Here is a 22092-nt window from a genome sequence, read left to right as displayed (position 1 = left end):
CATGAAACGCAAAATGTAGGACACATACAGGACATTTTACAAAAGATAAATTATCATTTTATTTGATGGATGATATGGGAAAAATACACACAAATATTATGTACTACAATGATTATAAAAGTAAATGTATTTCTTATGTTTTCGCACATGTAATCAATAGCTCACTAATTATACTACATACATACTTATTAAAACATGCTTAACATGAAAACATAAAATATATTGGACGGTTCACACTGATTTGTATGGTCGTTGATTTCTATATATGTGACACATAAAACATACATATAAAATATATAACTGCCAGTTTATACTTATAGCACTAATACGAAATATGAGTACACATACTTAACACTAAGCTAGATCCATTTAGAGCAAGGCACTTGTTCTTTGCAATTTTGTTATACGGTATGATAATATGGACATTTATGGGTATATGGACAACACAGTAACATGTAAATTATTATCCAACAATTTGAAGAAACTTCGATTGGGCGGTTCAGTTTTATTATGCGTAAGTATTGTACAATTTGTATTAGATAATTGTATTTTGATGGCGTCTACTAAAGCTGCCCCTAGACTAATGCTTATTAATAAATTTCAAATTTCTCACAAATACTTTTTACAGACCTCTCGGATTTTAAGGTGACAGCATTAGAGCTTAACATAATGAACTTAGTCTAGATGTTGTCGTATATATATGTATGTACATTTCAAGGCCCCGCCTCACAGGAGGTCGCTGGCAAAAGGGCCAAAACTATTCTACGGAATGTCATTGATATGGATTCGTATTCGTTGGGTTATCGAACTTACAAAATATAGGGAAATAAAAGAAAAACAATTGTCAAATATTAAATTACAAATACAAATTATTATAGCTGCACTTATGGGCTCAAGAGATCTTTTAGATCTGTGTAGTCGATAAAGTATAAATAACATAAAACTATGGAATAAAACAAAAGCTACAATCTAAGCTACTCTTAATCCAGGGTTCCTCCACTAAAAGAAAGCTGTTGACGGGAATCCATTAAAATGCATTCGATCGAAATGCTGCTTCAGAACTTACCCTAATGTCAAATTTGTCAGATTTGGTTGATTGTTCATTGAAAGGGCTATGTGGATTCTCTCTAAGCGCATCCCGCGCTTAGAGAGCGGTTACTTAGACAGATGTCTGGGGCACGCCCTCCACCAGCTGCGTTCGACGCTGCTGCACCGCTGGCTGCTGCGCTGTCAACGTTGCTGTTGTCGTCGTGGTGCGCGCCGAGGGCACGGGCGTGGTGCTCCGACTGCTGCTGGCAACGCTGGCTGCTGTGGATGCGGCTGGCACTCGCTTCGTTGGCTCCGCCTGAAGCTGCGTCACAGGCGTGCTTGAGAGGGGCTGCAGCAGGCGCTTTTCCTCGATGGGGGCCGCTTTTGCCGATGTTCCATTTGTGTGCGAGCGGGGAGTGGCTGCGCGCTCCGACTTGACCAGACTGCCATTCGTCTCCTTTAGCGAAATGCCCGACTTGAGTGAAGCCTGGCTGCCGGACTTTTGGGTCATGGCCAAGGAGCTTGGCGACCGCAGCGAGGTGGTATCCGTCTGGGCCTTGCTGGCCAGCGTTTTGGTCGATGGCGAATCTCTGTACTCGTATATGTTGTCCCGTGAGCGCAGCGCATGATGATTGGTTACCATGTGGGCATTGTCCACGCCACGTGCATCCGGCTCTGGCTCCATGCCCTCGCCATTAATGAAGACGTCTTCGTCATAGAAGCGATCGGATTGTCTGCGGATTGGATGTGTCAGATTTTTCCTTAAACAAAAAACTACTCAACTTACCGCTTGGCATTGCGCCACATAATGCAGCAGATGACGACCAGTACGATCAGGAAGAAACAGGCAACCGACATGCTCCAGAAGGCAATCTGCAATGGCTCCTTCGGCTCCCACCAATACTCCGTGGTTGGCGGATATGTCGGCACCAAGACTCCAATTACCGTCGGCAAATACTGTGTCCAGAATGCGCACTCCGTTTGCCGATAATTGAGCAGGATCGAGGAGTTGTAGGTGGTGTTAATGTTCAGGTAACGAATCTCCCCTTGATATGCGCGCTGAAAGTGCATCCCCAGCACCTGTTGTGGCGTTGGGTTGCTACACGGCAAGTTTTAGAAGGATTAGTAAAATATTTAATTTAGAATTGATATTGATAGATAGTTGGAATTTTATAGAGCCCCGTCTTAGTCTTGCTCTCACATCATAAAGGTTAAAAATATAAGCTTTGGTTTGCACGTGCATTGATCAGTCAGTCAATCAGATAGTCACTCAGTCATTTGGTAAGTCAGTCAGTCAATCAGTCATCAGTTAGTTATTCAGTCAGTCAATCAGTCAGACAATCAATCAATCAATCAGTCAGTCAGTCAATCAGTAAGTCAGTCAGTCAGTCAGTCAGTAAGTCAGTCAGTCAGTCAGTCACTAAGTCAGTCAATCAGATAGTCACTCAGTCAGTCAGTCAGTCAATCAGTAAGTCAGTCAGTCAGTCAGTCAGTCAGTCAGTCAGTCAGTCAGTCGGTAAGTCAGTCAGTCAATCAGTCGTCAGTCAATCAGTCAATCAGTCGTCAGTCAATCAGTCGTCAGTTAGTTATTCAGTCAGTCAATCAGTCAGACAATCAATCAATCAATCAGTCAGTTAGTCAATCAGTAAGTCAGTCAGTCAGTAAGTCAGTCAGTCAGTCAGTCAGTCAATCAGTCGTCAGTCAGTTAATCAGTCAGTCAGTCAGTCAATCAATCAATCAATAAATTAATCAATCAATCAGTCAGTCAATCAGATAGTCACTCAGTCAGTCGGTAAGTCAGTCAGTCAATCAGTCGTTAGTCAATCAGTCGTCAGTCAGTTATTCAGTCAGTTAATCAGTCAGTTAATCAGTCAGTCAGTCAGTCAATCAGTAAGTCAGTCAATCAGTCAGTCAGTCTGTCAGTCAGTCAGTCAGTCAGTTTGGCTTATTCTCTACACTTACCCGTATCTCGCAAAGTTAGAATAAGTCTGCATGAAAAAGTGACTCATATTGCGATCGTTGTCCGTCCACATGTTGCGCTGCAGGTGTTCCTTCTTGGGAAAGAACTCTGTGTCCATGAAGGGGGCACCAGTCAGGAAGTAGTGCTCCGTGTCGTGTGGGTACTTGCGCCATTGGGGCAGATTCAGGGCCTCGACAGTGGTGTTTAGCACGTACATAAAGACGGGAATCTTCTGCTCGAGCAGCAACTTGACCATTTGATCAACTGGCGCACGATAGTAGAGATCGCTCAGCATGTTGATGTACTGATCGCGTATGATGGTGTTGTTGTTCGGATCCGGCCAGTAGGTGTACATGTACTTGATGGCCTCGTAGACACCATTCGGATTCAGGGTGTAGTTATAGCGGAAGACATGCTCCCTCACCTTCTGCTCAAAGAAGCGATTGTCCAGCTCATAATATGGCGCCAGAGATTCGTTCTGTGCCACAAAGAAGGCCGCTTCCTGAGTGGTTACGCCCGTCATGTACTGTATGTTGCGATTGAATCGGCCACTGCGTATCAAGGTTTCGGGTGTTTGGGTGAGAAAGCGCCAGTCCTTCTCCCGCCAGCCCTCGTACCAGTCATCGCCGGGCAGCGTGAAATTGTGATCCAGGACCGGACCCCAGGGGAAACTGCCGACCTGGGGTGGGAACTCCGCATTGCCCAGCTCGTAGAAGCTGCGTCCGGTGCGCAGACAGTTGACTAGCTTCCAGGACGAATCTATTGAACAGCCCAGCACTTGTCCCAGCACACGGCTCGTATTCTGCGCCCGGTACTTGTCCTGGATGAGTGCCCAATCAGCCAGCGCCGAGCCCGACTGTGCAATAACGCGCTTCACAATGTTGCGTGTTTGTGGTGCCACCATCAAAAGGCCGGCGGAGGCGCCACCAGCTCCCGGTCCAAACAATGTAATCGAGTCGCGGTCCCCATTAAAGAACTCAATATTGTCGTGCACCCATTTAAGTGCCATTGACTGATCCAGGATGCCATAGTTGCCTGGCGAATTCTCATCGCCCGTGGAAAGGAAACCCAAAGCGCCCAGCCGGTAGTTCAGGGTCACCACGACCACATCATAAAATGAAGCCAACACATGGCCCTGGAACAAGTTTGAAGCGCCGCGCACGAACTCGCCGCCGTGTATATAAACCATAACCGGATATTTCTGGGCGACGCCAGCACCAGTCTGTAACAGATATGACGGATAAAAAGATAAAATAGATCAATATATTTATATTTATTAAATTATATAATATTAATTATACGATTCGGTAACGAGGCTAACCTTAGTTGATAATTTTTTGGAATATCTCAGTCAAATATTGCACGATTATGTAGTGATATACCATTTTGGACTCGAAAGGATCAGCACTATCGATTGGCATTAAAAAAACAAAAATCAAAATTTTGATCAAAATTGAAAAAAATGCAAGGGGATACATCACGATTTTTCCCAAAAACGGGGTCGGTTCGAAAATCAACCATTTGTTGATGATTTTTATTGAATATCTCGGGTAAATACTGTCAGATTTTGAAATGTTATACCTTTTTGAATTCTTAGGGATCCCTACTATCAATTGGCATTCAAACATTTTAAAAATCGTTGGGTTAAAAAAAGTGGTTGACCAAAAACCGATTCGTTTGTAAAGTCAACCTGTTTTGATGATTTTTTTAAATATCTCGGCCAAATAATGTCCGATTTGGGAATTTTTTTTCCCAAAAACGGAGTCGGTTCGAAAATCAACCATTCGTTGATGATTTTGATTGAATATCTCTGGTAAATACTGTCAGATTTTAAAATGTTATACCTTTATGAATTCGTAGGGATCCCTACTATAAATTGGCATTCGAACATTTTAAAAATCGTTGGGTTAAAAAAAGTGGTTGACCAAAAACCGAATCGTTTGTAAAGTCAACCTGTTTTGAAGATTTTTTGAAATATCTCGGCCAAATAATGTCCGATTTGGGAATTTTATACCATTTTGGACTCGTAAGGATCAGTAGTTTCGAGTGGCATCAACAAAATAAAAATCTAAATTTTGGCCAAAATCGGCAAAATGGCAAGGGGTTACATCACGTTTTTCCCAAAAACGGAGTCGGTTCGAAAATCAACCATTTGTTGATGATTTTGATTGAATATCTCGGGTAAATACTGTCAGATTTTAAAATGTTATACCTTTTTGAACTCGTAGGGATCCCTACTATCAATTGGCATTCAAACATTTTAAAAATCGTTGGGTTAAAAAAAGTGGTTGACCAAAACCGATTCGTTTGTAAAGTCAACCTGTTTTGATGATTTTTTGAAATATCTCGGCCAAATAATGTCCGATTTGGGAATTTTATACCATTTTGGACTCGTAAGGATCAGTAGTTTCGATTGGCATCAAAAAAATAAAAATCTAAATTTTGGCCAAAATCGGCAAATAGGCAAGGGGTTACATCACGTTTTATCTCAAATTCGGGGTCGGTTCGAAAATCAACCTTGTTGATGATTTTGATTGAATATCTCGGGTAAATACTGTCAGATTTTGAAATGTTATAACTTTTTGAATTCGTAGGGATCCCTACTATCAATTGGCATTCAAACATTTTAAAAATCGTTGGGTTAAAAAAAGTGGTTGACCAAAAACCGATTCGTTTGTGAAGTCAACCTGTTTTGATGATTTTTTGAAATATCTCGGCCAAATAATGTCCGATTTGGGAATTTTATACTATTTTGGACTCGTAAGGATCAGTAGTTTCGATTGGCATCAAAAAAATAAAAATCTAAATTTTGGCCAAAATCGGCAAAATGGCAAGGAGTTACATCACGTTTTTCCCAAAAACGGAGTCGGTTCGAAAATCAACCATTTGTTGATGCTTTTTATTGAATATCTCGGGTAAATACTGTCAGATTTTAAAATTTTATACCTTTTTGAATTCGTAGGGATCCCTACTATAAATTGGCATTCGAACATTTTAAAAATCGTTGGGTTAACCAAAAACCGATTCGTTTGTAAAGTCGACCTGTTTTGATGATTTTTTGAAATATCTCGGCCAAATAATGTCCGATTTGGGAATTTTATACCATTTTGGACTCGTAAGGATCAGTAGTTTCGATTGGCATCAAAAAAATAAAAATCTAAATTTTGGCCAAAATCGGCAAAATGGCAAGGGGTTACATCACGTTTTATCTCAAATTCGGGGTCGGTTCGAAAATCAACCTTGTTGATGATTTTGATTGAATATCTCGGGTAAATACTGTCAGATTTTGAAATGTTATAACTTTTTGAATTCGTAGGGATCCCTACTATCAATTGGCATTCAAACATTTTAAAAATCGTTGGGTTAAAAAATGTGGTTGACCAAAAACCGATTCGTTTGTAAAGTCAACCTGTTTTGATGATTTTTTGAAATATCTCGGCCAAATAATGTCCGATTTGGGAATTTTATACCATTTTGGACTCGTAAGGATCAGTAGTTTCGATTGGCATCAAAAAAATAAAAATCTAAATTTTGGCCAAAATCGGCAAAATGGCAAGGGGTTACATCACGTTTTATCTCAAATTCGGGGTCGGTTCGAAAATCAACCTTGTTGATGATTTTGATTGAATATCTCGGGTAAATACTGTCAGATTTTGAAATGTTATAACTTTTTGAATTCGTAGGGATCCCTACTATCAATTGGCATTCAAACATTTTAAAAATCGTCCGATTTGGGAATTTTATACCATTTTGGACTCGTAAGGATCAGTAGTTTCGATTGGCATCAAAAAAATAAAAATCTAAATTTTGGCCAAAATCGGCAAAATGGCAAGGGGTTACATCACGTTTTATCTCAAATTCGGGGTCGGTTCGAAAATCAACCTTGTTGATGATTTTGATTGAATATCTCGGGTAAATACTGTCAGATTTTGAAATGTTATAACTTTTTGAATTCGTAGGGATCCCTACTATCAATTGGCATTCAAACATTTTAAAAATCGTTGGGTTAAAAAAAGTGGTTGACCAAAACCGATTCGTTTGTAAAGTCAACCTGTTTTGATGATTTTTTTAAATATCTCGGCCAAATAATGTCCGATTTGGGAATTTTATACCATTTTGGACTCGTAAGGATCAGTAGTTTCGATTGGCATCAAATTTTGGCCAAAATCGGCAAAATTGCAAGGGGTTACATCACGTTTTTTCCAAAAACGGAGTCGGTTCGAAAATCAACCATTTGTTGATGATTTTGATTGAATATCTCGGGTAAATACTGTCAGATTTTAAAATGTTATACCTTTATGAATTCGGAGGGATCCCTACTATAAATTGGCATTCGAACATTTTCAAAATCGTTGGGTTAAAAAAAGTGGTTGACCAAAAACCGATTTGTTTGTGAAGTCAACCTGTTTTGATGATTTTTTGAAATATCTCGGCCAAATAATGTCCGATTTGGGAATTTTATACTATTTTGGACTCGTAAGGATCAGTAGTTTCGATTGGCATCAAAAAAATAAAAATCTAAATTTTGGCCAAAATCGGCAAAATGGCAAGGGGTTACATCACGTTTTATCTCAAATTCGGGGTCGGTTCGAAAATCAACCTTGTTGATGATTTTGATTGAATATCTCGGGTAAATACTGTCAGATTTTGAAATGTTATAACTTTTTGAATTCGTAGGGATCCCTACTATCAATTGGCATTCAAACATTTTAAAAATCGTTGGGTTAAAAAATGTGGTTGACCAAAAACCGATTCGTTTGTAAAGTCAACCTGTTTTGATGATTTTTTGAAATATCTCGGCCAAATAATGTCCGATTTGGGAATTTTATACCATTTTGGACTCGTAAGGATCAGTAGTTTCGATTGGCATCAAAAAAATAAAAATCTAAATTTTGGCCAAAATCGGCAAAATGGCAAGGGGTTACATCACGTTTTATCTCAAATTCGGGGTCGGTTCGAAAATCAACCTTGTTGATGATTTTGATTGAATATCTCGGGTAAATACTGTCAGATTTTGAAATGTTATAACTTTTTGAATTCGTAGGGATCCCTACTATCAATTGGCATTCAAACATTTTAAAAATCGTCCGATTTGGGAATTTTATACCATTTTGGACTCGTAAGGATCAGTAGTTTCGATTGGCATCAAAAAAATAAAAATCTAAATTTTGGCCAAAATCGGCAAAATGGCAAGGGGTTACATCACGTTTTATCTCAAATTCGGGGTCGGTTCGAAAATCAACCTTGTTGATGATTTTGATTGAATATCTCGGGTAAATACTGTCAGATTTTGAAATGTTATAACTTTTTGAATTCGTAGGGATCCCTACTATCAATTGGCATTCAAACATTTTAAAAATCGTCCGATTTGGGAATTTTATACCATTTTGGACTCGTAAGGATCAGTAGTTTCGATTGGCATCAAAAAAATAAAAATCTAAATTTTGGCCAAAATCGGCAAAATGGCAAGGGGTTACATCACGTTTTTCCCAAAAACGGAGTCGGTTCGAAAATCAACCATTTGTTGATGATTTTGATTGAATATCTCGGGTAAATACTGTCAGATTTTAAAATGTTATACCTTTTTGAACTCGTAGGGATCCCTACTATCAATTGGCATTCAAACATTTTAAAAATCGTTGGGTTAAAAAAAGTGGTTGACCAAAACCGATTCGTTTGTAAAGTCAACCTGTTTTGATGATTTTTTGAAATATCTCGGCCAAATAATGTCCGATTTGGGAATTTTATACCATTTTGGACTCGTAAGGATCAGTAGTTTCGATTGGCATCAAAAAAATAAAAATCTAAATTTTGGCCAAAATTCGGCCAAAATCGGCAAATGGCAAGGGGTTACATCACGTTTTATCTCAAATTCGGGGTCGGTTCGAAAATCAACCTTGTTGATGATTTTGATTGAATATCTCGGGTAAATACTGTCAGATTTTGAAATGTTATAACTTTTTGAATTCGTAGGGATCCCTACTATCAATTGGCATTCAAACATTTTAAAAATCGTTGGGTTAAAAAAAGTGGTTGACCAAAAACCGATTCGTTTGTGAAGTCAACCTGTTTTGATGATTTTTTGAAATATCTCGGCCAAATAATGTCCGATTTGGGAATTTTATACTATTTTGGACTCGTAAGGATCAGTAGTTTCGATTGGCATCAAAAAAATAAAAATCTAAATTTTGGCCAAAATCGGCAAAATGGCAAGGAGTTACATCACGTTTTTCCCAAAAACGGAGTCGGTTCGAAAATCAACCATTTGTTGATGATTTTTATTGAATATCTCGGGTAAATACTGTCAGATTTTAAAATTTTATACCTTTTTGAATTCGTTACCTTTTGATCGTAGGATCCCTACTATAAATTGGCATTCGAACATTTTAAAAATCGTTGGGTTAACCAAAAACCGATTCGTTTGTAAAGTCGACCTGTTTTGATGATTTTTTGAAATATCTCGGCCAAATAATGTCCGATTTGGGAATTTTATACCATTTTGGACTCGTAAGGATCAGTAGTTTCGATTGGCATCAAAAAAATAAAAATCTAAATTTTGGCCAAAATCGGCAAAATGGCAAGGGGTTACATCACGTTTTATCTCAAATTCGGGGTCGGTTCGAAAATCAACCTTGTTGATGATTTTGATTGAATATCTCGGGTAAATACTGTCAGATTTTGAAATGTTATAACTTTTTGAATTCGTAGGGATCCCTACTATCAATTGGCATTCAAACATTTTAAAAATCGTTGGGTTAAAAAATGTGGTTGACCAAAAACCGATTCGTTTGTAAAGTCAACCTGTTTTGATGATTTTTTGAAATATCTCGGCCAAATAATGTCCGATTTGGGAATTTTATATACCATTTTGGACTCGTAAGGATCAGTAGTTTCGATTGGCATCAAAAAAATAAAAATCTAAATTTTGGCCAAAATCGGCAAAATGGCAAGGGGTTACATCACGTTTTATCTCAAATTCGGGGTCGGTTCGAAAATCAACCTTGTTGATGATTTTGATTGAATATCTCGGGTAAATACTGTCAGATTTTGAAATGTTATAACTTTTTGAATTCGTAGGGATCCCTACTATCAATTGGCATTCAAACATTTTAAAAATCGTCCGATTTGGGAATTTTATACCATTTTGGACTCGTAAGGATCAGTAGTTTCGATTGGCATCAAAAAAATAAAAATCTAAATTTTGGCCAAAATCGGCAAAATGGCAAGGGGTTACATCACGTTTTATCTCAAATTCGGGGTCGGTTCGAAAATCAACCTTGTTGATGATTTTGATTGAATATCTCGGGTAAATACTGTCAGATTTTGAAATGTTATAACTTTTTGAATTCGTAGGGATCCCTACTATCAATTGGCATTCAAACATTTTAAAAATCGTTGGGTTAAAAAAAGTGGTTGACCAAAACCGATTCGTTTGTAAAGTCAACCTGTTTTGATGATTTTTTTAAATATCTCGGCCAAATAATGTCCGATTTGGGAATTTTATACCATTTTGGACTCGTAAGGATCAGTAGTTTCGATTGGCATCAAAAAAATAAAAATCTAAATTTTGGCCAAAATCGGCAAAATGGCAAGGGGTTACATCACGTTTTTTCCAAAAACGGAGTCGGTTCGAAAATCAACCATTTGTTGATGATTTTGATTGAATATCTCGGGTAAATACTGTCAGATTTTAAAATGTTATACCTTTTTGAATTCGGAGGGATCCCTACTATAAATTGGCATTCGAACATTTTCAAAATCGTTGGGTTAAAAAAAGTGGTTGACCAAAAACCGATTCGTTTGTGAAGTCAACCTGTTTTGATGATTTTTTGAAATATCTCGGCCAAATAATGTCCGATTTGGGAATTTTATACTATTTTGGACTCGTAAGGATCAGTAGTTTCGATTGGCATCAAAAAAATAAAAATCTAAATTTTGGCCAAAATCGGCAAAATGGCAAGGGTTACATCACGTTTTATCTCAAATTCGGAGTCGGTTCGAAAATCAACCATTGTTATGATTTTGATTGAATATCTCGGAAATATGTCAGATTTAAATTTTATACTTTTTGAATTCGTAGGGATCCCTACTATCAATTGGCATTCAAACATTTTGAAAATCGTTGGGTTACATCACGTTTTGACCAAATACCGATTCGTTTCGTAAAGTCAACCTGTTTTGATGATTTTTTGAAATATCTCGGCCAAATAATGTCCGATTTGGGAATTTTATACCATTTTGGACTCGTAAGGATCAGTAGTTTCGATTGGCATCAAAAAAATAAAAATCTAAATTTTGGCCAAAATCGGCAAAATGGCAAGGGGTTACATCACGTTTTATCTCAAATTCGGGGTCGGTTCGAAAATCAACCTTGTTGATGATTTTGATTGAATATCTCGGGTAAATACTGTCAGATTTTGAAATGTTATAACTTTTTGAATTCGTAGGGATCCCTACTATCAATTGGCATTCAAACATTTTAAAAATCGTTCGAAATTTCAAATTTGTGACTATTCTAAATATCTGGCCAAATAATGTCCGATTTGGGAATTTTATACCATTTTGGACTCGTAAGGATCAGTAGTTTCGATTGGCATCAAAAAAATAAAAATCTAAATTTTGGCCAAAATCGGCAAAATGGCAAGGGGTTACATCACGTTTTATCTCAAATTCGGGGTCGGTTCGAAAATCAACCTTGTTGATGATTTTGATTGAATATCTCGGGTAAATACTGTCAGATTTTGAAATGTTATAACTTTTTGAATTCGTAGGGATCCCTACTATCAATTGGCATTCAAACATTTTAAAAATCGTTGGGTTAAAAAAGTGGTTGACCAAAACCGATTTTTGTAAGTAACCGTTTTGATGATTTTTTAAATATCTCGGCCAAATAATTCGATTTGGAATTTATACCATTTGGATCGTAAGGATCAGTAGTTTCGATTGGCATCAAAAAAATAAAAATCTAAATTTTGGCCAAAATCGGCAAAATGGCAAGGGGTTACATCACGTTTTATCTCAAATTCGGGGTCGGTTCGAAAATCAACCTTGTTGATGATTTTGATTGAATATCTCGGGTAAATACTGTCAGATTTTGAAATGTTATAACTTTTTGAATTCGTAGGGATCCCTACTATCAATTGGCATTCAAACATTTTAAAAATCGTTGGGTTAAAAAAAGTGGTTGACCAAAACCGATTCGTTTGTGAAGTCAACCTGTTTTGATGATTTTTTGAAATATCTCGGCCAAATAATGTCCGATTTGGGAATTTTATACCATTTTGGACTCGTAAGGATCAGTAGTTTCGATTGGCATCAAAAAAATAAAAATCTAAATTTTGGCCAAAATCGGCAAAATGGCAAGGGGTTACATCACGTTTTATCTCAAATTCGGGGTCGGTTCGAAAATCAACCATGTTGTTGATGATTTTGATTGAATATCTCGGCCAAATAATGTCCGATTTGGGAATTTTATACCATTTTGGACTCGTAAGGATCAGTAGTTTCGATTGGCATCAAACATTTTGGCCAAAATCGGCAAAATTGCAAGGGGTTACATCACGTTTTTTCTCAAATCAACGGAGTCGGTTCGAAAATGAACTTTTGTTGATGATTGTAATTCCAAAACTTCGTTTTAAATGATTTTATGAATTCGGAACTACTTCAATTTTGAAATTTTAACTTTTAACGTGGGACCCGAGTTTCAATTGGATTAAATATTGGCCAAAATGTCCGATTTGGGAATTTTATACTATTTTGGACTCGTAAGGATCAGTAGTTTCGATTGGCATCAAAAAAATAAAAATCTAAATTTTGGCCAAAATCGGCAAAATGGCAAGGGGTTACATCACGTTTTATCTCAAATTCGGGGTCGGTTCGAAAATCAACCATTTGTTGATGATTTTTTGAATATCTCGGCCAAATAATGTCCGATTTGGGAATTTTATACCATTTTGGACTCGTAAGGATCAGTACTTTCGATTGGCATCAAAAAAATAAAAATCTAAATTTTGGCCAAAATCGGCAAAATGGCAAGGGGTTACATCACGTTTTATCTCAAATTCGGGGTCGGTTCGAAAATCAACCTTGTTGATGATTTTTTGATTTGGAAATAATGTCCGTCTGGGATATCTCGGGTAAATACTGTCAGATTTTGAAATGTTATAACTTTTTGAATTCGTAGGGATCCCTACTATCAATTGGCATTCAAACATTTTAAAAATCGTCCGATTTGGGAATTTTATACCATTTTGGACTCGTAAGGATCAGTAGTTTCGATTGGCATCAAAAAAATAAAAATCTAAATTTTGGCCAAAATCGGCAAAATGGCAAGGGGTTACATCACGTTTTATCTCAAATTCGGGGTCGGTTCGAAAATCAACCATTTGTTGATGATTTTTTGAATATCTCGGCCAAATAATGTCCGATTTGGGAATTTTATACCATTTTGGACTCGTAAGGATCAGTACTTTCGATTGGCATCAAAAAAATAAAAATCTAAATTTTGGCCAAAATTGGCAAAATGGCAAGGGGTTACATCACGTTTTATCTCAAATTCGGGGTCGGTTCGAAAATCAACCTTGTTGATGATTTTGATTGAATATCTCGGGTAAATACTGTCAGATTTTGAAATGTTATAACTTTTTGAATTCGTAGGGATCCCTACTATCAATTGGCATTCAAACATTTTAAAAATCGTCCGATTTGGGAATTTTATACCATTTTGGACTCGTAAGGATCAGTAGTTTCGATTGGCATCAAAAAAATAAAAATCTAAATTTTGGCCAAAATCGGCAAAATGGCAAGGGGTTACATCACGTTTTATCTCAAATTCGGGGTCGGTTCGAAAATCAACCTTGTTGATGATTTTGATTGAATATCTCGGGTAAATACTGTCAGATTTTGAAATGTTATAACTTTTTGAATTCGTAGGGATCCCTACTATCAATTGGCATTCAAACATTTTAAAAATCGTTGGGTTAAAAAAAGTGGTTGACCAAAAACCGATTCTTTTGTGAAGTCAACCTGTTTTGATGATTTTTTGAAATATCTCGGCCAAATAATGTCCGATTTGGGAATTTTATACCATTTTGGACTCGTAAGGATCAGTAGTTTCGATTGGCATCAAAAAAATAAAAATCTAAATTTTGGCCAAAATCGGCAAAATGGCAAGGGGTTACATCACGTTTTTCCCAAAAACGGAGTCGGTTCGAAAATCAACCATTTGTTGATGATTTTGATTGAATATCTCTGGTAAATACTGTCAGATTTTAAAATGTTATACCTTTATGAATTCGTAGGGATCCCTACTATAAATTGGCATTCGAACATTTTAAAAATCGTTGGGTTAAAAAAAGTGGTTGACAAAAACCGATTCGTTTGTAAAGTCAACCTGTTTTGATGATTTTTTGAAATATCTCGGCCAAATAATGTCCGATTTGGGAATTTTATACCATTTTGGACTCGTAAGGATCAGTAGTTTCGATTGGCATCAAAAAAAATAAAAATCTAAATTTTGGCCAAAATCGGCAAAATGGCAAGGGGTTACATCACGTTTTATCTCAAATTCGGGGTCGGTTCGAAAATCAACCTTGTTGATGATTTTGATTGAATATCTCGGGTAAATACTGTCAGATTTTGAAATGTTATAACTTTTTGAATTCGTAGGGATCCCTACTATCAATTGGCATTCAAACATTTTAAAAATCGTTGGGTTAAAAAAAGTGGTTGACCAAAAACCGATTCGTTTGTGAAGTCAACCTGTTTTGATGATTTTTTGAAATATCTCGGCCAAATAATGTCCGATTTGGGAATTTTATACCATTTTGGACTCGTAAGGATCAGTACTTTCGATTGGCATCAAAAAATAAAAATGTAAATTTTGGCCAAAATCGGCAAAATGGCAAGGGGTTACATCACGGCCAAATTGCAAGGGTCATCACGTTTTTTCCCAAAAACGTGGTCGGTTCGAAAATCAAATATTTTTTGATAATTTTTTTTTAATATCTCGGGTAAAAAACGTCCGATTTTTAAAATTTATACTTATTTGAATACGTACGAAATTTTACTATCGAATAGCAAATGATTAAATTAACAATCGGGGGGTTGCATAAAAATGTTCAACAAAAAACGATTCGGTCATGGTGCTACCCTATTTTGATGATTTTTTGAAATATCTCAGCCAAATATTGTCCGAATCTGGAATGATATGCCTTTTTGTACTTGTAAGGATCAGTACTATCGATTGGCATTGGCATTCAGCAAACAAAAATCTAAACTTTGACCAAAATTGAAAATAATTCAAGGGGTTACATCGGCGGGAATATAAAATATTTTGACAAAAATATTTTCAAGTCCTATATATAAGGTTACAGTTCACATTAGTACACATTAGAAAACAAAAATGCTGAACTTGAGGAAAACATCTTAAAACTGTCTATGTGTTAAAAATTTTTTTATATTTTTATTTTCGACCTATTTTTATAGCTTAATAGATTGTTGTGCTGCGATCTTGATAAGCATTGGCTCATATAACATATATACAGCTTGGTTTAACTAGGAAACAACAGGTTTGGTCAAGATATCTTGATAACAAAAAAGTTGTTTATACAAGAACTTCGTTTTTGACCGATTGGTCCTTTGGTAGCTCTATGATATCTATGATCGTTCCTTTTATTGCTATATGATAAACTGTTCCGATGTTAATAGGATTTTTATATGATAAGTAGGCCGATCCGGCTGGTTCCGACATATGTACTGCCTTCAACAGGTATCTTTAAAACAGAGAGGCAAGTTTGCATAGCAATAGAAATAGACAGACATGGCTATATCAATTCGCCTGTTTATGTTGATCTACACATATTATTACAAAATATATATAATATGATACCCTCTACAAGGGTATTCAAAAGTAATCTATCTAATAGTACTTTCCAAAAAGTTTTATCCTCGTTAATCTCAGTGAAGAGGAAATAAAAATGTTATAAAATATTTTTTTTAACTCACCTTCGGCGAATATACGTTCAGATATAGGCAATCTTCGTCCATATCCATAACACCTTTGGTGGCACCTGTGTAACGCACCGGCTGGGGACATGCTGGGCCGAAGTCCACGGCCTGCAGCAGCTGCCAGCCACGATGCAGGCGCGGCGGCTTGAATCGTCCCTCAAATGTGGGCGGCAGGGCGTAGGGAATGCCCAAGAATACGGAACACTCGCCCATTACGCGGTCCACGGTGGAGTGATAGGGTCTGTAGAATGATTTGGGATCGGGATTGTCGTACATATAGACCTTGAAGCCCTGCACTTGTCCATAGTTGGTTGTGACGAACACATCACGTTCCAATGTCAACGAATCGCGTCGCTGTTTCCCCTGCAAATCCTCTCGCCAGCCGGCCAAGACGCCCGGAAACTGCGTTCGAGCATTGGGATCGTTCTGTAATTGAGTTTGGATAAAGATTATAATGCTTTTGGTTATTTTGTGAGCGGGGGTGGGAAACATGTGTAATTGATTATGTCGCATTCGGCGCCTTCCGAACGCATGTAAACCTAATTAAGATTATTGCCTCGATATTACGGAGATGAGTGCGGATCACTCAAAGCTTTGCTCAATGGCTGCTCATTGTTCATATATGGTGCGTTCTTAATTTCTTAGTCAGCTTGGGGTCAACTCTTGTGTCATGAACTTAATTGATTAGGCTTGATTGATCGGTTGGCGCAATGTCAAATTCTCACTCACCGGATCGAAGCGAAAACGATCCTCGTTGGGCATACCCTGTGGATACTGGCCGGGTGGATTCCTGCCGGGATAATTGGCGCCATAGCCATTCGGCTGATAGTGACCGTAACGACGATCGTTGAATGTGTATGTTCTAAAAGTTAAGGTTTTATTTATTTATTTATTTTTTGGTACACTATATTTCAAGTATCAGGACTTTCGTTTGCTCACCTGTAATCCGGATCGCCGGGATTCGGCCATTGATAGTCTACACCGACACGTGAATAAAATCGCGGATCCCGAGTTTGTGCATCGATGGACTGAAGTGCCATAAGCATGACCAATAAGCCTTTCAATTTGTCGCGATACTTAAATTTCTGTGCCATTTTAATCTGCAAGAGCCGATAAAAACAAGTATGAGTCTCTATTCGGCTAGATAAATACACTGAACCCTCTTCTATCAACACCAAGAACATAATAATAAATACAAATAAATAAATTTAAATAAACAAGGTCTCGAACCCGTAACCAACCGAACTACATGCCATCGCCTCTGATCGACAGACATAAAAACAATTTATTCTCTTGTACAAAAACGAAAAATTATAATTTAAAAAAATAATATAATCGGTGATGATCGTTATGCATGTCAAGTTGTCAAGTAATGACTCTAGCTCTTGAAATCTAAGAGATTTTCCAAAAAAAAAAACGAGTTTCGATATCGATTATTATCGATTGCTTAGAAACGGGGCAAGTTATCGATTATTGGAAAGAAACTCGTACTAGGACGACGTACGTTCAAAATATATCTCTAGATTTTGTAGGTTCTGAGATCCTTGTGTTCATTAGATGTAGATATAGATGTAGATGTTGATGTAGATGTAGATGTAGATGTAGATGTAGATGTAGATGTAGATGTAGACGTAGATGTAGATGTAGATGTAGATGTAGATGTAGATGTAGATGTAGATGTAGATGTAGATGTAGATGTAGATGTAGATGTAGATGTAGATGTAGATGTAGATGTAGATGTAGATGTAGATGTAGATGTAGATGTAGATGTAGATGTAGATGTAGATGTAGATGTAGATGTAGATGTAGATGTAGATGTAGATGTAGATGTAGATGTAGATGTAGATGTAGATGTAGATGTAGATGTAGATGTAGATGTAGATGTAGATGTAGATGTAGATGTAGATGTAGATGTAGATGTAGATGTAGATGTAGATATAGATTAGAGATGAAGATAGTTAAGTTAAAAAATAAACATTTTTAATTGATTGTTTGAAAAAATAAGGACTCTGAAGCATATTTCCGACAATAATTTAATCATCACAGTTTTCTTTTGTTTGGATCAACCAATCTCAGAGCTGAGTAAGAGTGACCGAACTGGTTTTTAAATTACGTTAGCTGTGTTACATATATATACGTACAAATACGTTGTAGCATTTGTATGTGCTATGGCTAAGTGTTAGGCATGCGTTAGAAGCAAGAGACACATAAAACCTGTTTATACTGCCACATATTAATGAAAAAGATACGCTAAAAATAAGTTACAGCATAAAATGCGCTTTGCGACTTTGTATGTAATTTAAAATGTTAGGAGTTGCTTCAATGGAATTGCGATTATCTCCATTTCTTGTAGATGCCTGTCATCGCGGCTAATTAGCTAATTGTGAAAAGTGATAAAATTGTTTAATTACAGGGTCTAGAGCAGCAGCAACAAGGTTGTATTCCATATGTTCACACTTGAAACAAAAATATGCAAAAATAACTGAACAATCAAATTTAGCTTGATAAATAATTGACTCAAATAAATTTCTACATATACAAATGCTTATCTATAAAAGCTAGAAACCTGAATTTTTTACTGAAGTTACCTTATGTGATAAAGGTGCGTGCTAAGTCGGGCACAAGTGTGGGAAAACTGTGAAAAAAGGTTGCGTTCAGCTTTTGTTGCATACCATAGATCGGTCTACAGCTAATTTTTTTTTAGGGAGGTCTTTCATACTTTTTGCAATATTCGTTTGAAATATTGTTTTGAAAGTTCCACATGGCGCTTAAATGAAAGACTACTAACTCATTTTTTAAGTTTTTTGTGGACGTTTATTTGAAACGCGTTTTATGGATTTCGCAAAAATAATATCAAATGTTGAATGGATGAAATTTCTTCGCCTGCAATGTTCATATTTATTAATTTGATAGACTTCAAACTCATTTTCAAATGTCTATGTTAAGTTTAATTTAGAACTAGATTTTTTTTCATATTTCCCTGCGTTTATAAGAGAGCTAAAATCAGCAAATTTTGAATATTTATGTTCGTATGAAAGGATATGTTTTACTTTTTCATCGCCTTTTAGTGCACTTCCGACTAATATGAATCAAATTTAACACATACTTTAATGTAATATTCATCACATAAAAACTGTATACAATAAACAAAAGTTTAAAATCAAATTCTTTCAGAACTTATATGAATAAATTGCACTCAGAAACTGGAAAAAGCTTTGGACTAACTTAAGTTTTAGTAGATGGATATGGAACCGTCATCTATTTTCCGTAATGTAATGTGATGTGTTTTAGTTTGCTAATATTTTAAAAACATTATTTCGACAGATCTTAGAGCACGGAATAAATTACTCAGTAAATTCATTTCTAATATATGTACACAAGAATATGTTTTGCATGTATCTTTGTACCTTTAGGTAGATATATGCAGATCCAATAAAAAAAAGAAGCAACTAACGAAAATCAAGGAAGATTTAGGAAAAAAGACCAGGCCAAAGGTACGTCATTGATTTCACGATTTGTACAACATTTATGGATTGTAAGGATCATGGGTATGTTTGCTGAGGCAACAAGAAAAACCCTACTTTTCTAATAATAATTGAAAGCCTACATTTCGAGAAAGGTAAACAATCAACTTATAATCAAAAGAAAATTTCTTCAGACAAAAGCCTTCTATTATGGCTACATCTTTAAGAGTTTAATCTAAAAGTTTTTTTTCACCCAGATAGCGCACATGTGTAACAATTGCAGCTCCCCCTATCGAACAGTAGCAACAACAAACAAATATGAGCTCCACTTTGGAAATTTTATTCCAAAGCTTCAAACGCGGCCAGCGACATCAACGTCACGAAAACTGGCACAAGGACTCACAAGCACTCAGGCACAAGTTGTTGTTGCTGCATGTTAAATGAAAAGTGCATTAACCTGCCGCCGCGCTGTCGACTCAGGTTACGGCGTTAACCTCGGCGTGTTGGGTCTTCTTCTTCTTCTAGTATTTTGTTTTTAGGTACTGCTTATTCTTAAAAGTGCGGAAATGCAACGCCTGCACAAAATGTGGAGTGCTGTAAATTTTGCAAATTATTTGCCAACGGGAATGCCAAAAACACAAAAAAAAAATGCTTGCGGGAATTTTTATATCAAATTACACGTTTTTGTGTGTTTTTTGTTTTAGTGAATCACATTTACTGCCCGGGCCATTGGTTAGTTTTTATTTTCGCAATCACAAAGCAAACAAAAAAATAAAACGCAACGATAATGTTGAAAGTGAAGCGTTTGCAGGTGCCGTTGTTATGTGTGAGTGTTTCGCGTGTGTGTGTGTTGTGTCTATGTACGTGTATGTGTTAGTGTTGTTGGCCCACTGCGCGGCGGCAGTAATATTGTTGTTGCTGCTTCTTCTTAATCTCACTTATTTTACAGTTATGCTCCAAATGATGACGTCGCTGCCGCACTAGTTGTTGTTTTTTTTTTATTTTGGCCTTTGCGCACTATCTAATCTTAGCCCTTCTATGTGGCCCAACAACATTTGCACTCAATTTGAGTTATGCGTTTGTTAATGATTAATTTTCGACTAAGAGCCACAAAATTATTAACTTTCTTTGTGTACGCGCCAACGCCCCGAAATAAAACAAACACGGTTTACGAAAACGGTGAAGAATAACGTAAACGTAATGAAATGACCGTTTTTGGTTTTAAGCCAGGGCTCAGGTAGAGAACCAGAGCCAGTCAAACGTCAAAATGCGAGTCGGGCCCGGAGCAGCAGTAACTAGGGGTACACTAATACATGCACACGCACAATACCAATGCAGTTACACGCACACGCAGCACACTGAAGGTGGTTTTTGGCTTTGTTAACACACACTAACATGCACAGCACACACACACATGTAAAGAGGCTTACTTGTTACCAACAGTTGCTTTAACTCAGAGAGCTGAGTAAATTTTGTTCGAGACGCGCGCAGCTTTTAGCTCGCACAACCGACGCTCACGAACGTTACAATCAAACTGACGCGGCAAGTGACTCTAGCATTCTCCACTAACCTGCCACTCAATGAGCGAGTGTGGGTGCAAGAAGCAGATAGAGAACGGGAGAGACAGAGAGAGAAACGGTAACGCGGAGAGAAAAGAGAGCCACAAAGATCTGTCCAAGGTAGTCGATTGATTTAACAGGGATTCATATAAGACCGAACGCATATTGACAATTTTATATTTAATAATATGTTTTTGGTTAGTTATCAAATATTAAATCATACCGGAAGCTTTCCAGTGACGAATTAAGCATTCGAGTATAAATTTATTAATTCTAGCAATTTTATATTAATTGAGCAAAATTTCTAATAAGAGTACCAGTTGCATATTGATTTGTTGCACATATTTTCTATTCTATCTAATTTTCTATTCTAGAAATATGTTGAATCAGGCTTTCAAAATATGCTCGCCCCAAACTTTGAAAAACGTATTTTAAATTTTCAAAAACAATAACACATTTGACGCCCTTGACTTGATGTTAAAGCATATCAACCCAACCTATCACCCCACTCTGACGGAGTTCAAAAAGTCTTCAATTAATAACGGCTGCCCTATAAAGATCTCCGAACTTAAGCTTAAAAATGTTGGACATTAAAACGTCGGTGGTCAGTAAATGACTCAGTTTGCTACAGCTAGTGCACTGTATGACAATAAGTCGCGCTTTGCATAATTTCCTATTCTACCATTATCAAGAAAGTAATTCGTTTTCGTTTATAGTATGTGTGTGAGTGTGGCTTGTTTGAAGAGTGGGGGTGGTGGTGGGGGTTGTGATTCATTCACCGTAATTGCAAACGCAAAGCGAAATAACAATTAAAGCCTGTTCACTTTTTGACCCCTTCATATTGAGTTGAAGACTCAGTGTGGCTTGGGCGTAGCTGACAATTTTAATTATAGCTGCCGTCGCTTCCGATGTCAAAGATGCGGGAAACAATTAGGGCACTTAGATGATGGAGTTAACTTAGGCTCAATGTGGCACGCGTTACAAATTTACAAGCTTATTCTGTGCTCGTTGCTTATTAATAAATTGCTTAAATGCCTAACAGCATTAAATATTATGTGGGTGAGCGCTTAAG

The 22092-nt window shown here is 37.0% G+C and overlaps 1 protein-coding gene across 1 annotated transcript; it reads right to left on the bottom strand.

Annotated features, from left to right (window-relative positions):
* Positions 1 to 485: 485 nt before the first annotated feature.
* On the bottom strand, positions 486 to 20689 carry Gli (carboxyl ester lipase-like protein Gli). The gene is made up of 8 exons (XM_064682945.1): positions 20400 to 20689; positions 16937 to 17097; positions 16727 to 16859; positions 15995 to 16423; positions 2992 to 4211; positions 1817 to 2128; positions 1067 to 1763; positions 486 to 1010 (listed from the first exon to the last, which is right to left on the bottom strand). Exons 2-7 carry the CDS (start codon positions 17089 to 17091, stop codon positions 1160 to 1162), a joined length of 2853 nt encoding a protein of 950 aa, XP_064539015.1. The 5' UTR covers positions 17092 to 17097; positions 20400 to 20689; the 3' UTR covers positions 486 to 1010; positions 1067 to 1159.
* Positions 20690 to 22092: the final 1403 nt, after the last annotated feature.

This window comes from Drosophila montana, unplaced genomic scaffold (assembly GCF_035044405.1).
Source record: "Drosophila montana isolate Dmon_TW-CO22-7 unplaced genomic scaffold, ASM3504440v1 contig_2581_1, whole genome shotgun sequence".
Classification (NCBI taxonomy): domain Eukaryota; kingdom Metazoa; phylum Arthropoda; class Insecta; order Diptera; family Drosophilidae; genus Drosophila; species Drosophila montana.
This window is presented reverse-complemented; position numbering and strand designations above follow the sequence as displayed.

Bases quoted from the DNA above. Each gene is read 5' to 3' on its own strand.
- Gli (XM_064682945.1), bottom strand. From the start codon at position 17,091: ATGGCACAGAAATTTAAGTATCGCGACAAATTGAAAGGCTTATTGGTC. The intron at 4,212-15,994 runs GTGAGTTAAAAA...TATCTGTTACAG, and splicing joins TGAACGTATATTCGCCGAAG to ACTGGTGCTGGCGTCGCCCA. The intron at 2,129-2,991 runs GTAAGTGTAGAG...CTTGCCGTGTAG, and splicing joins TCTAACTTTGCGAGATACGG to CAACCCAACGCCACAACAGG.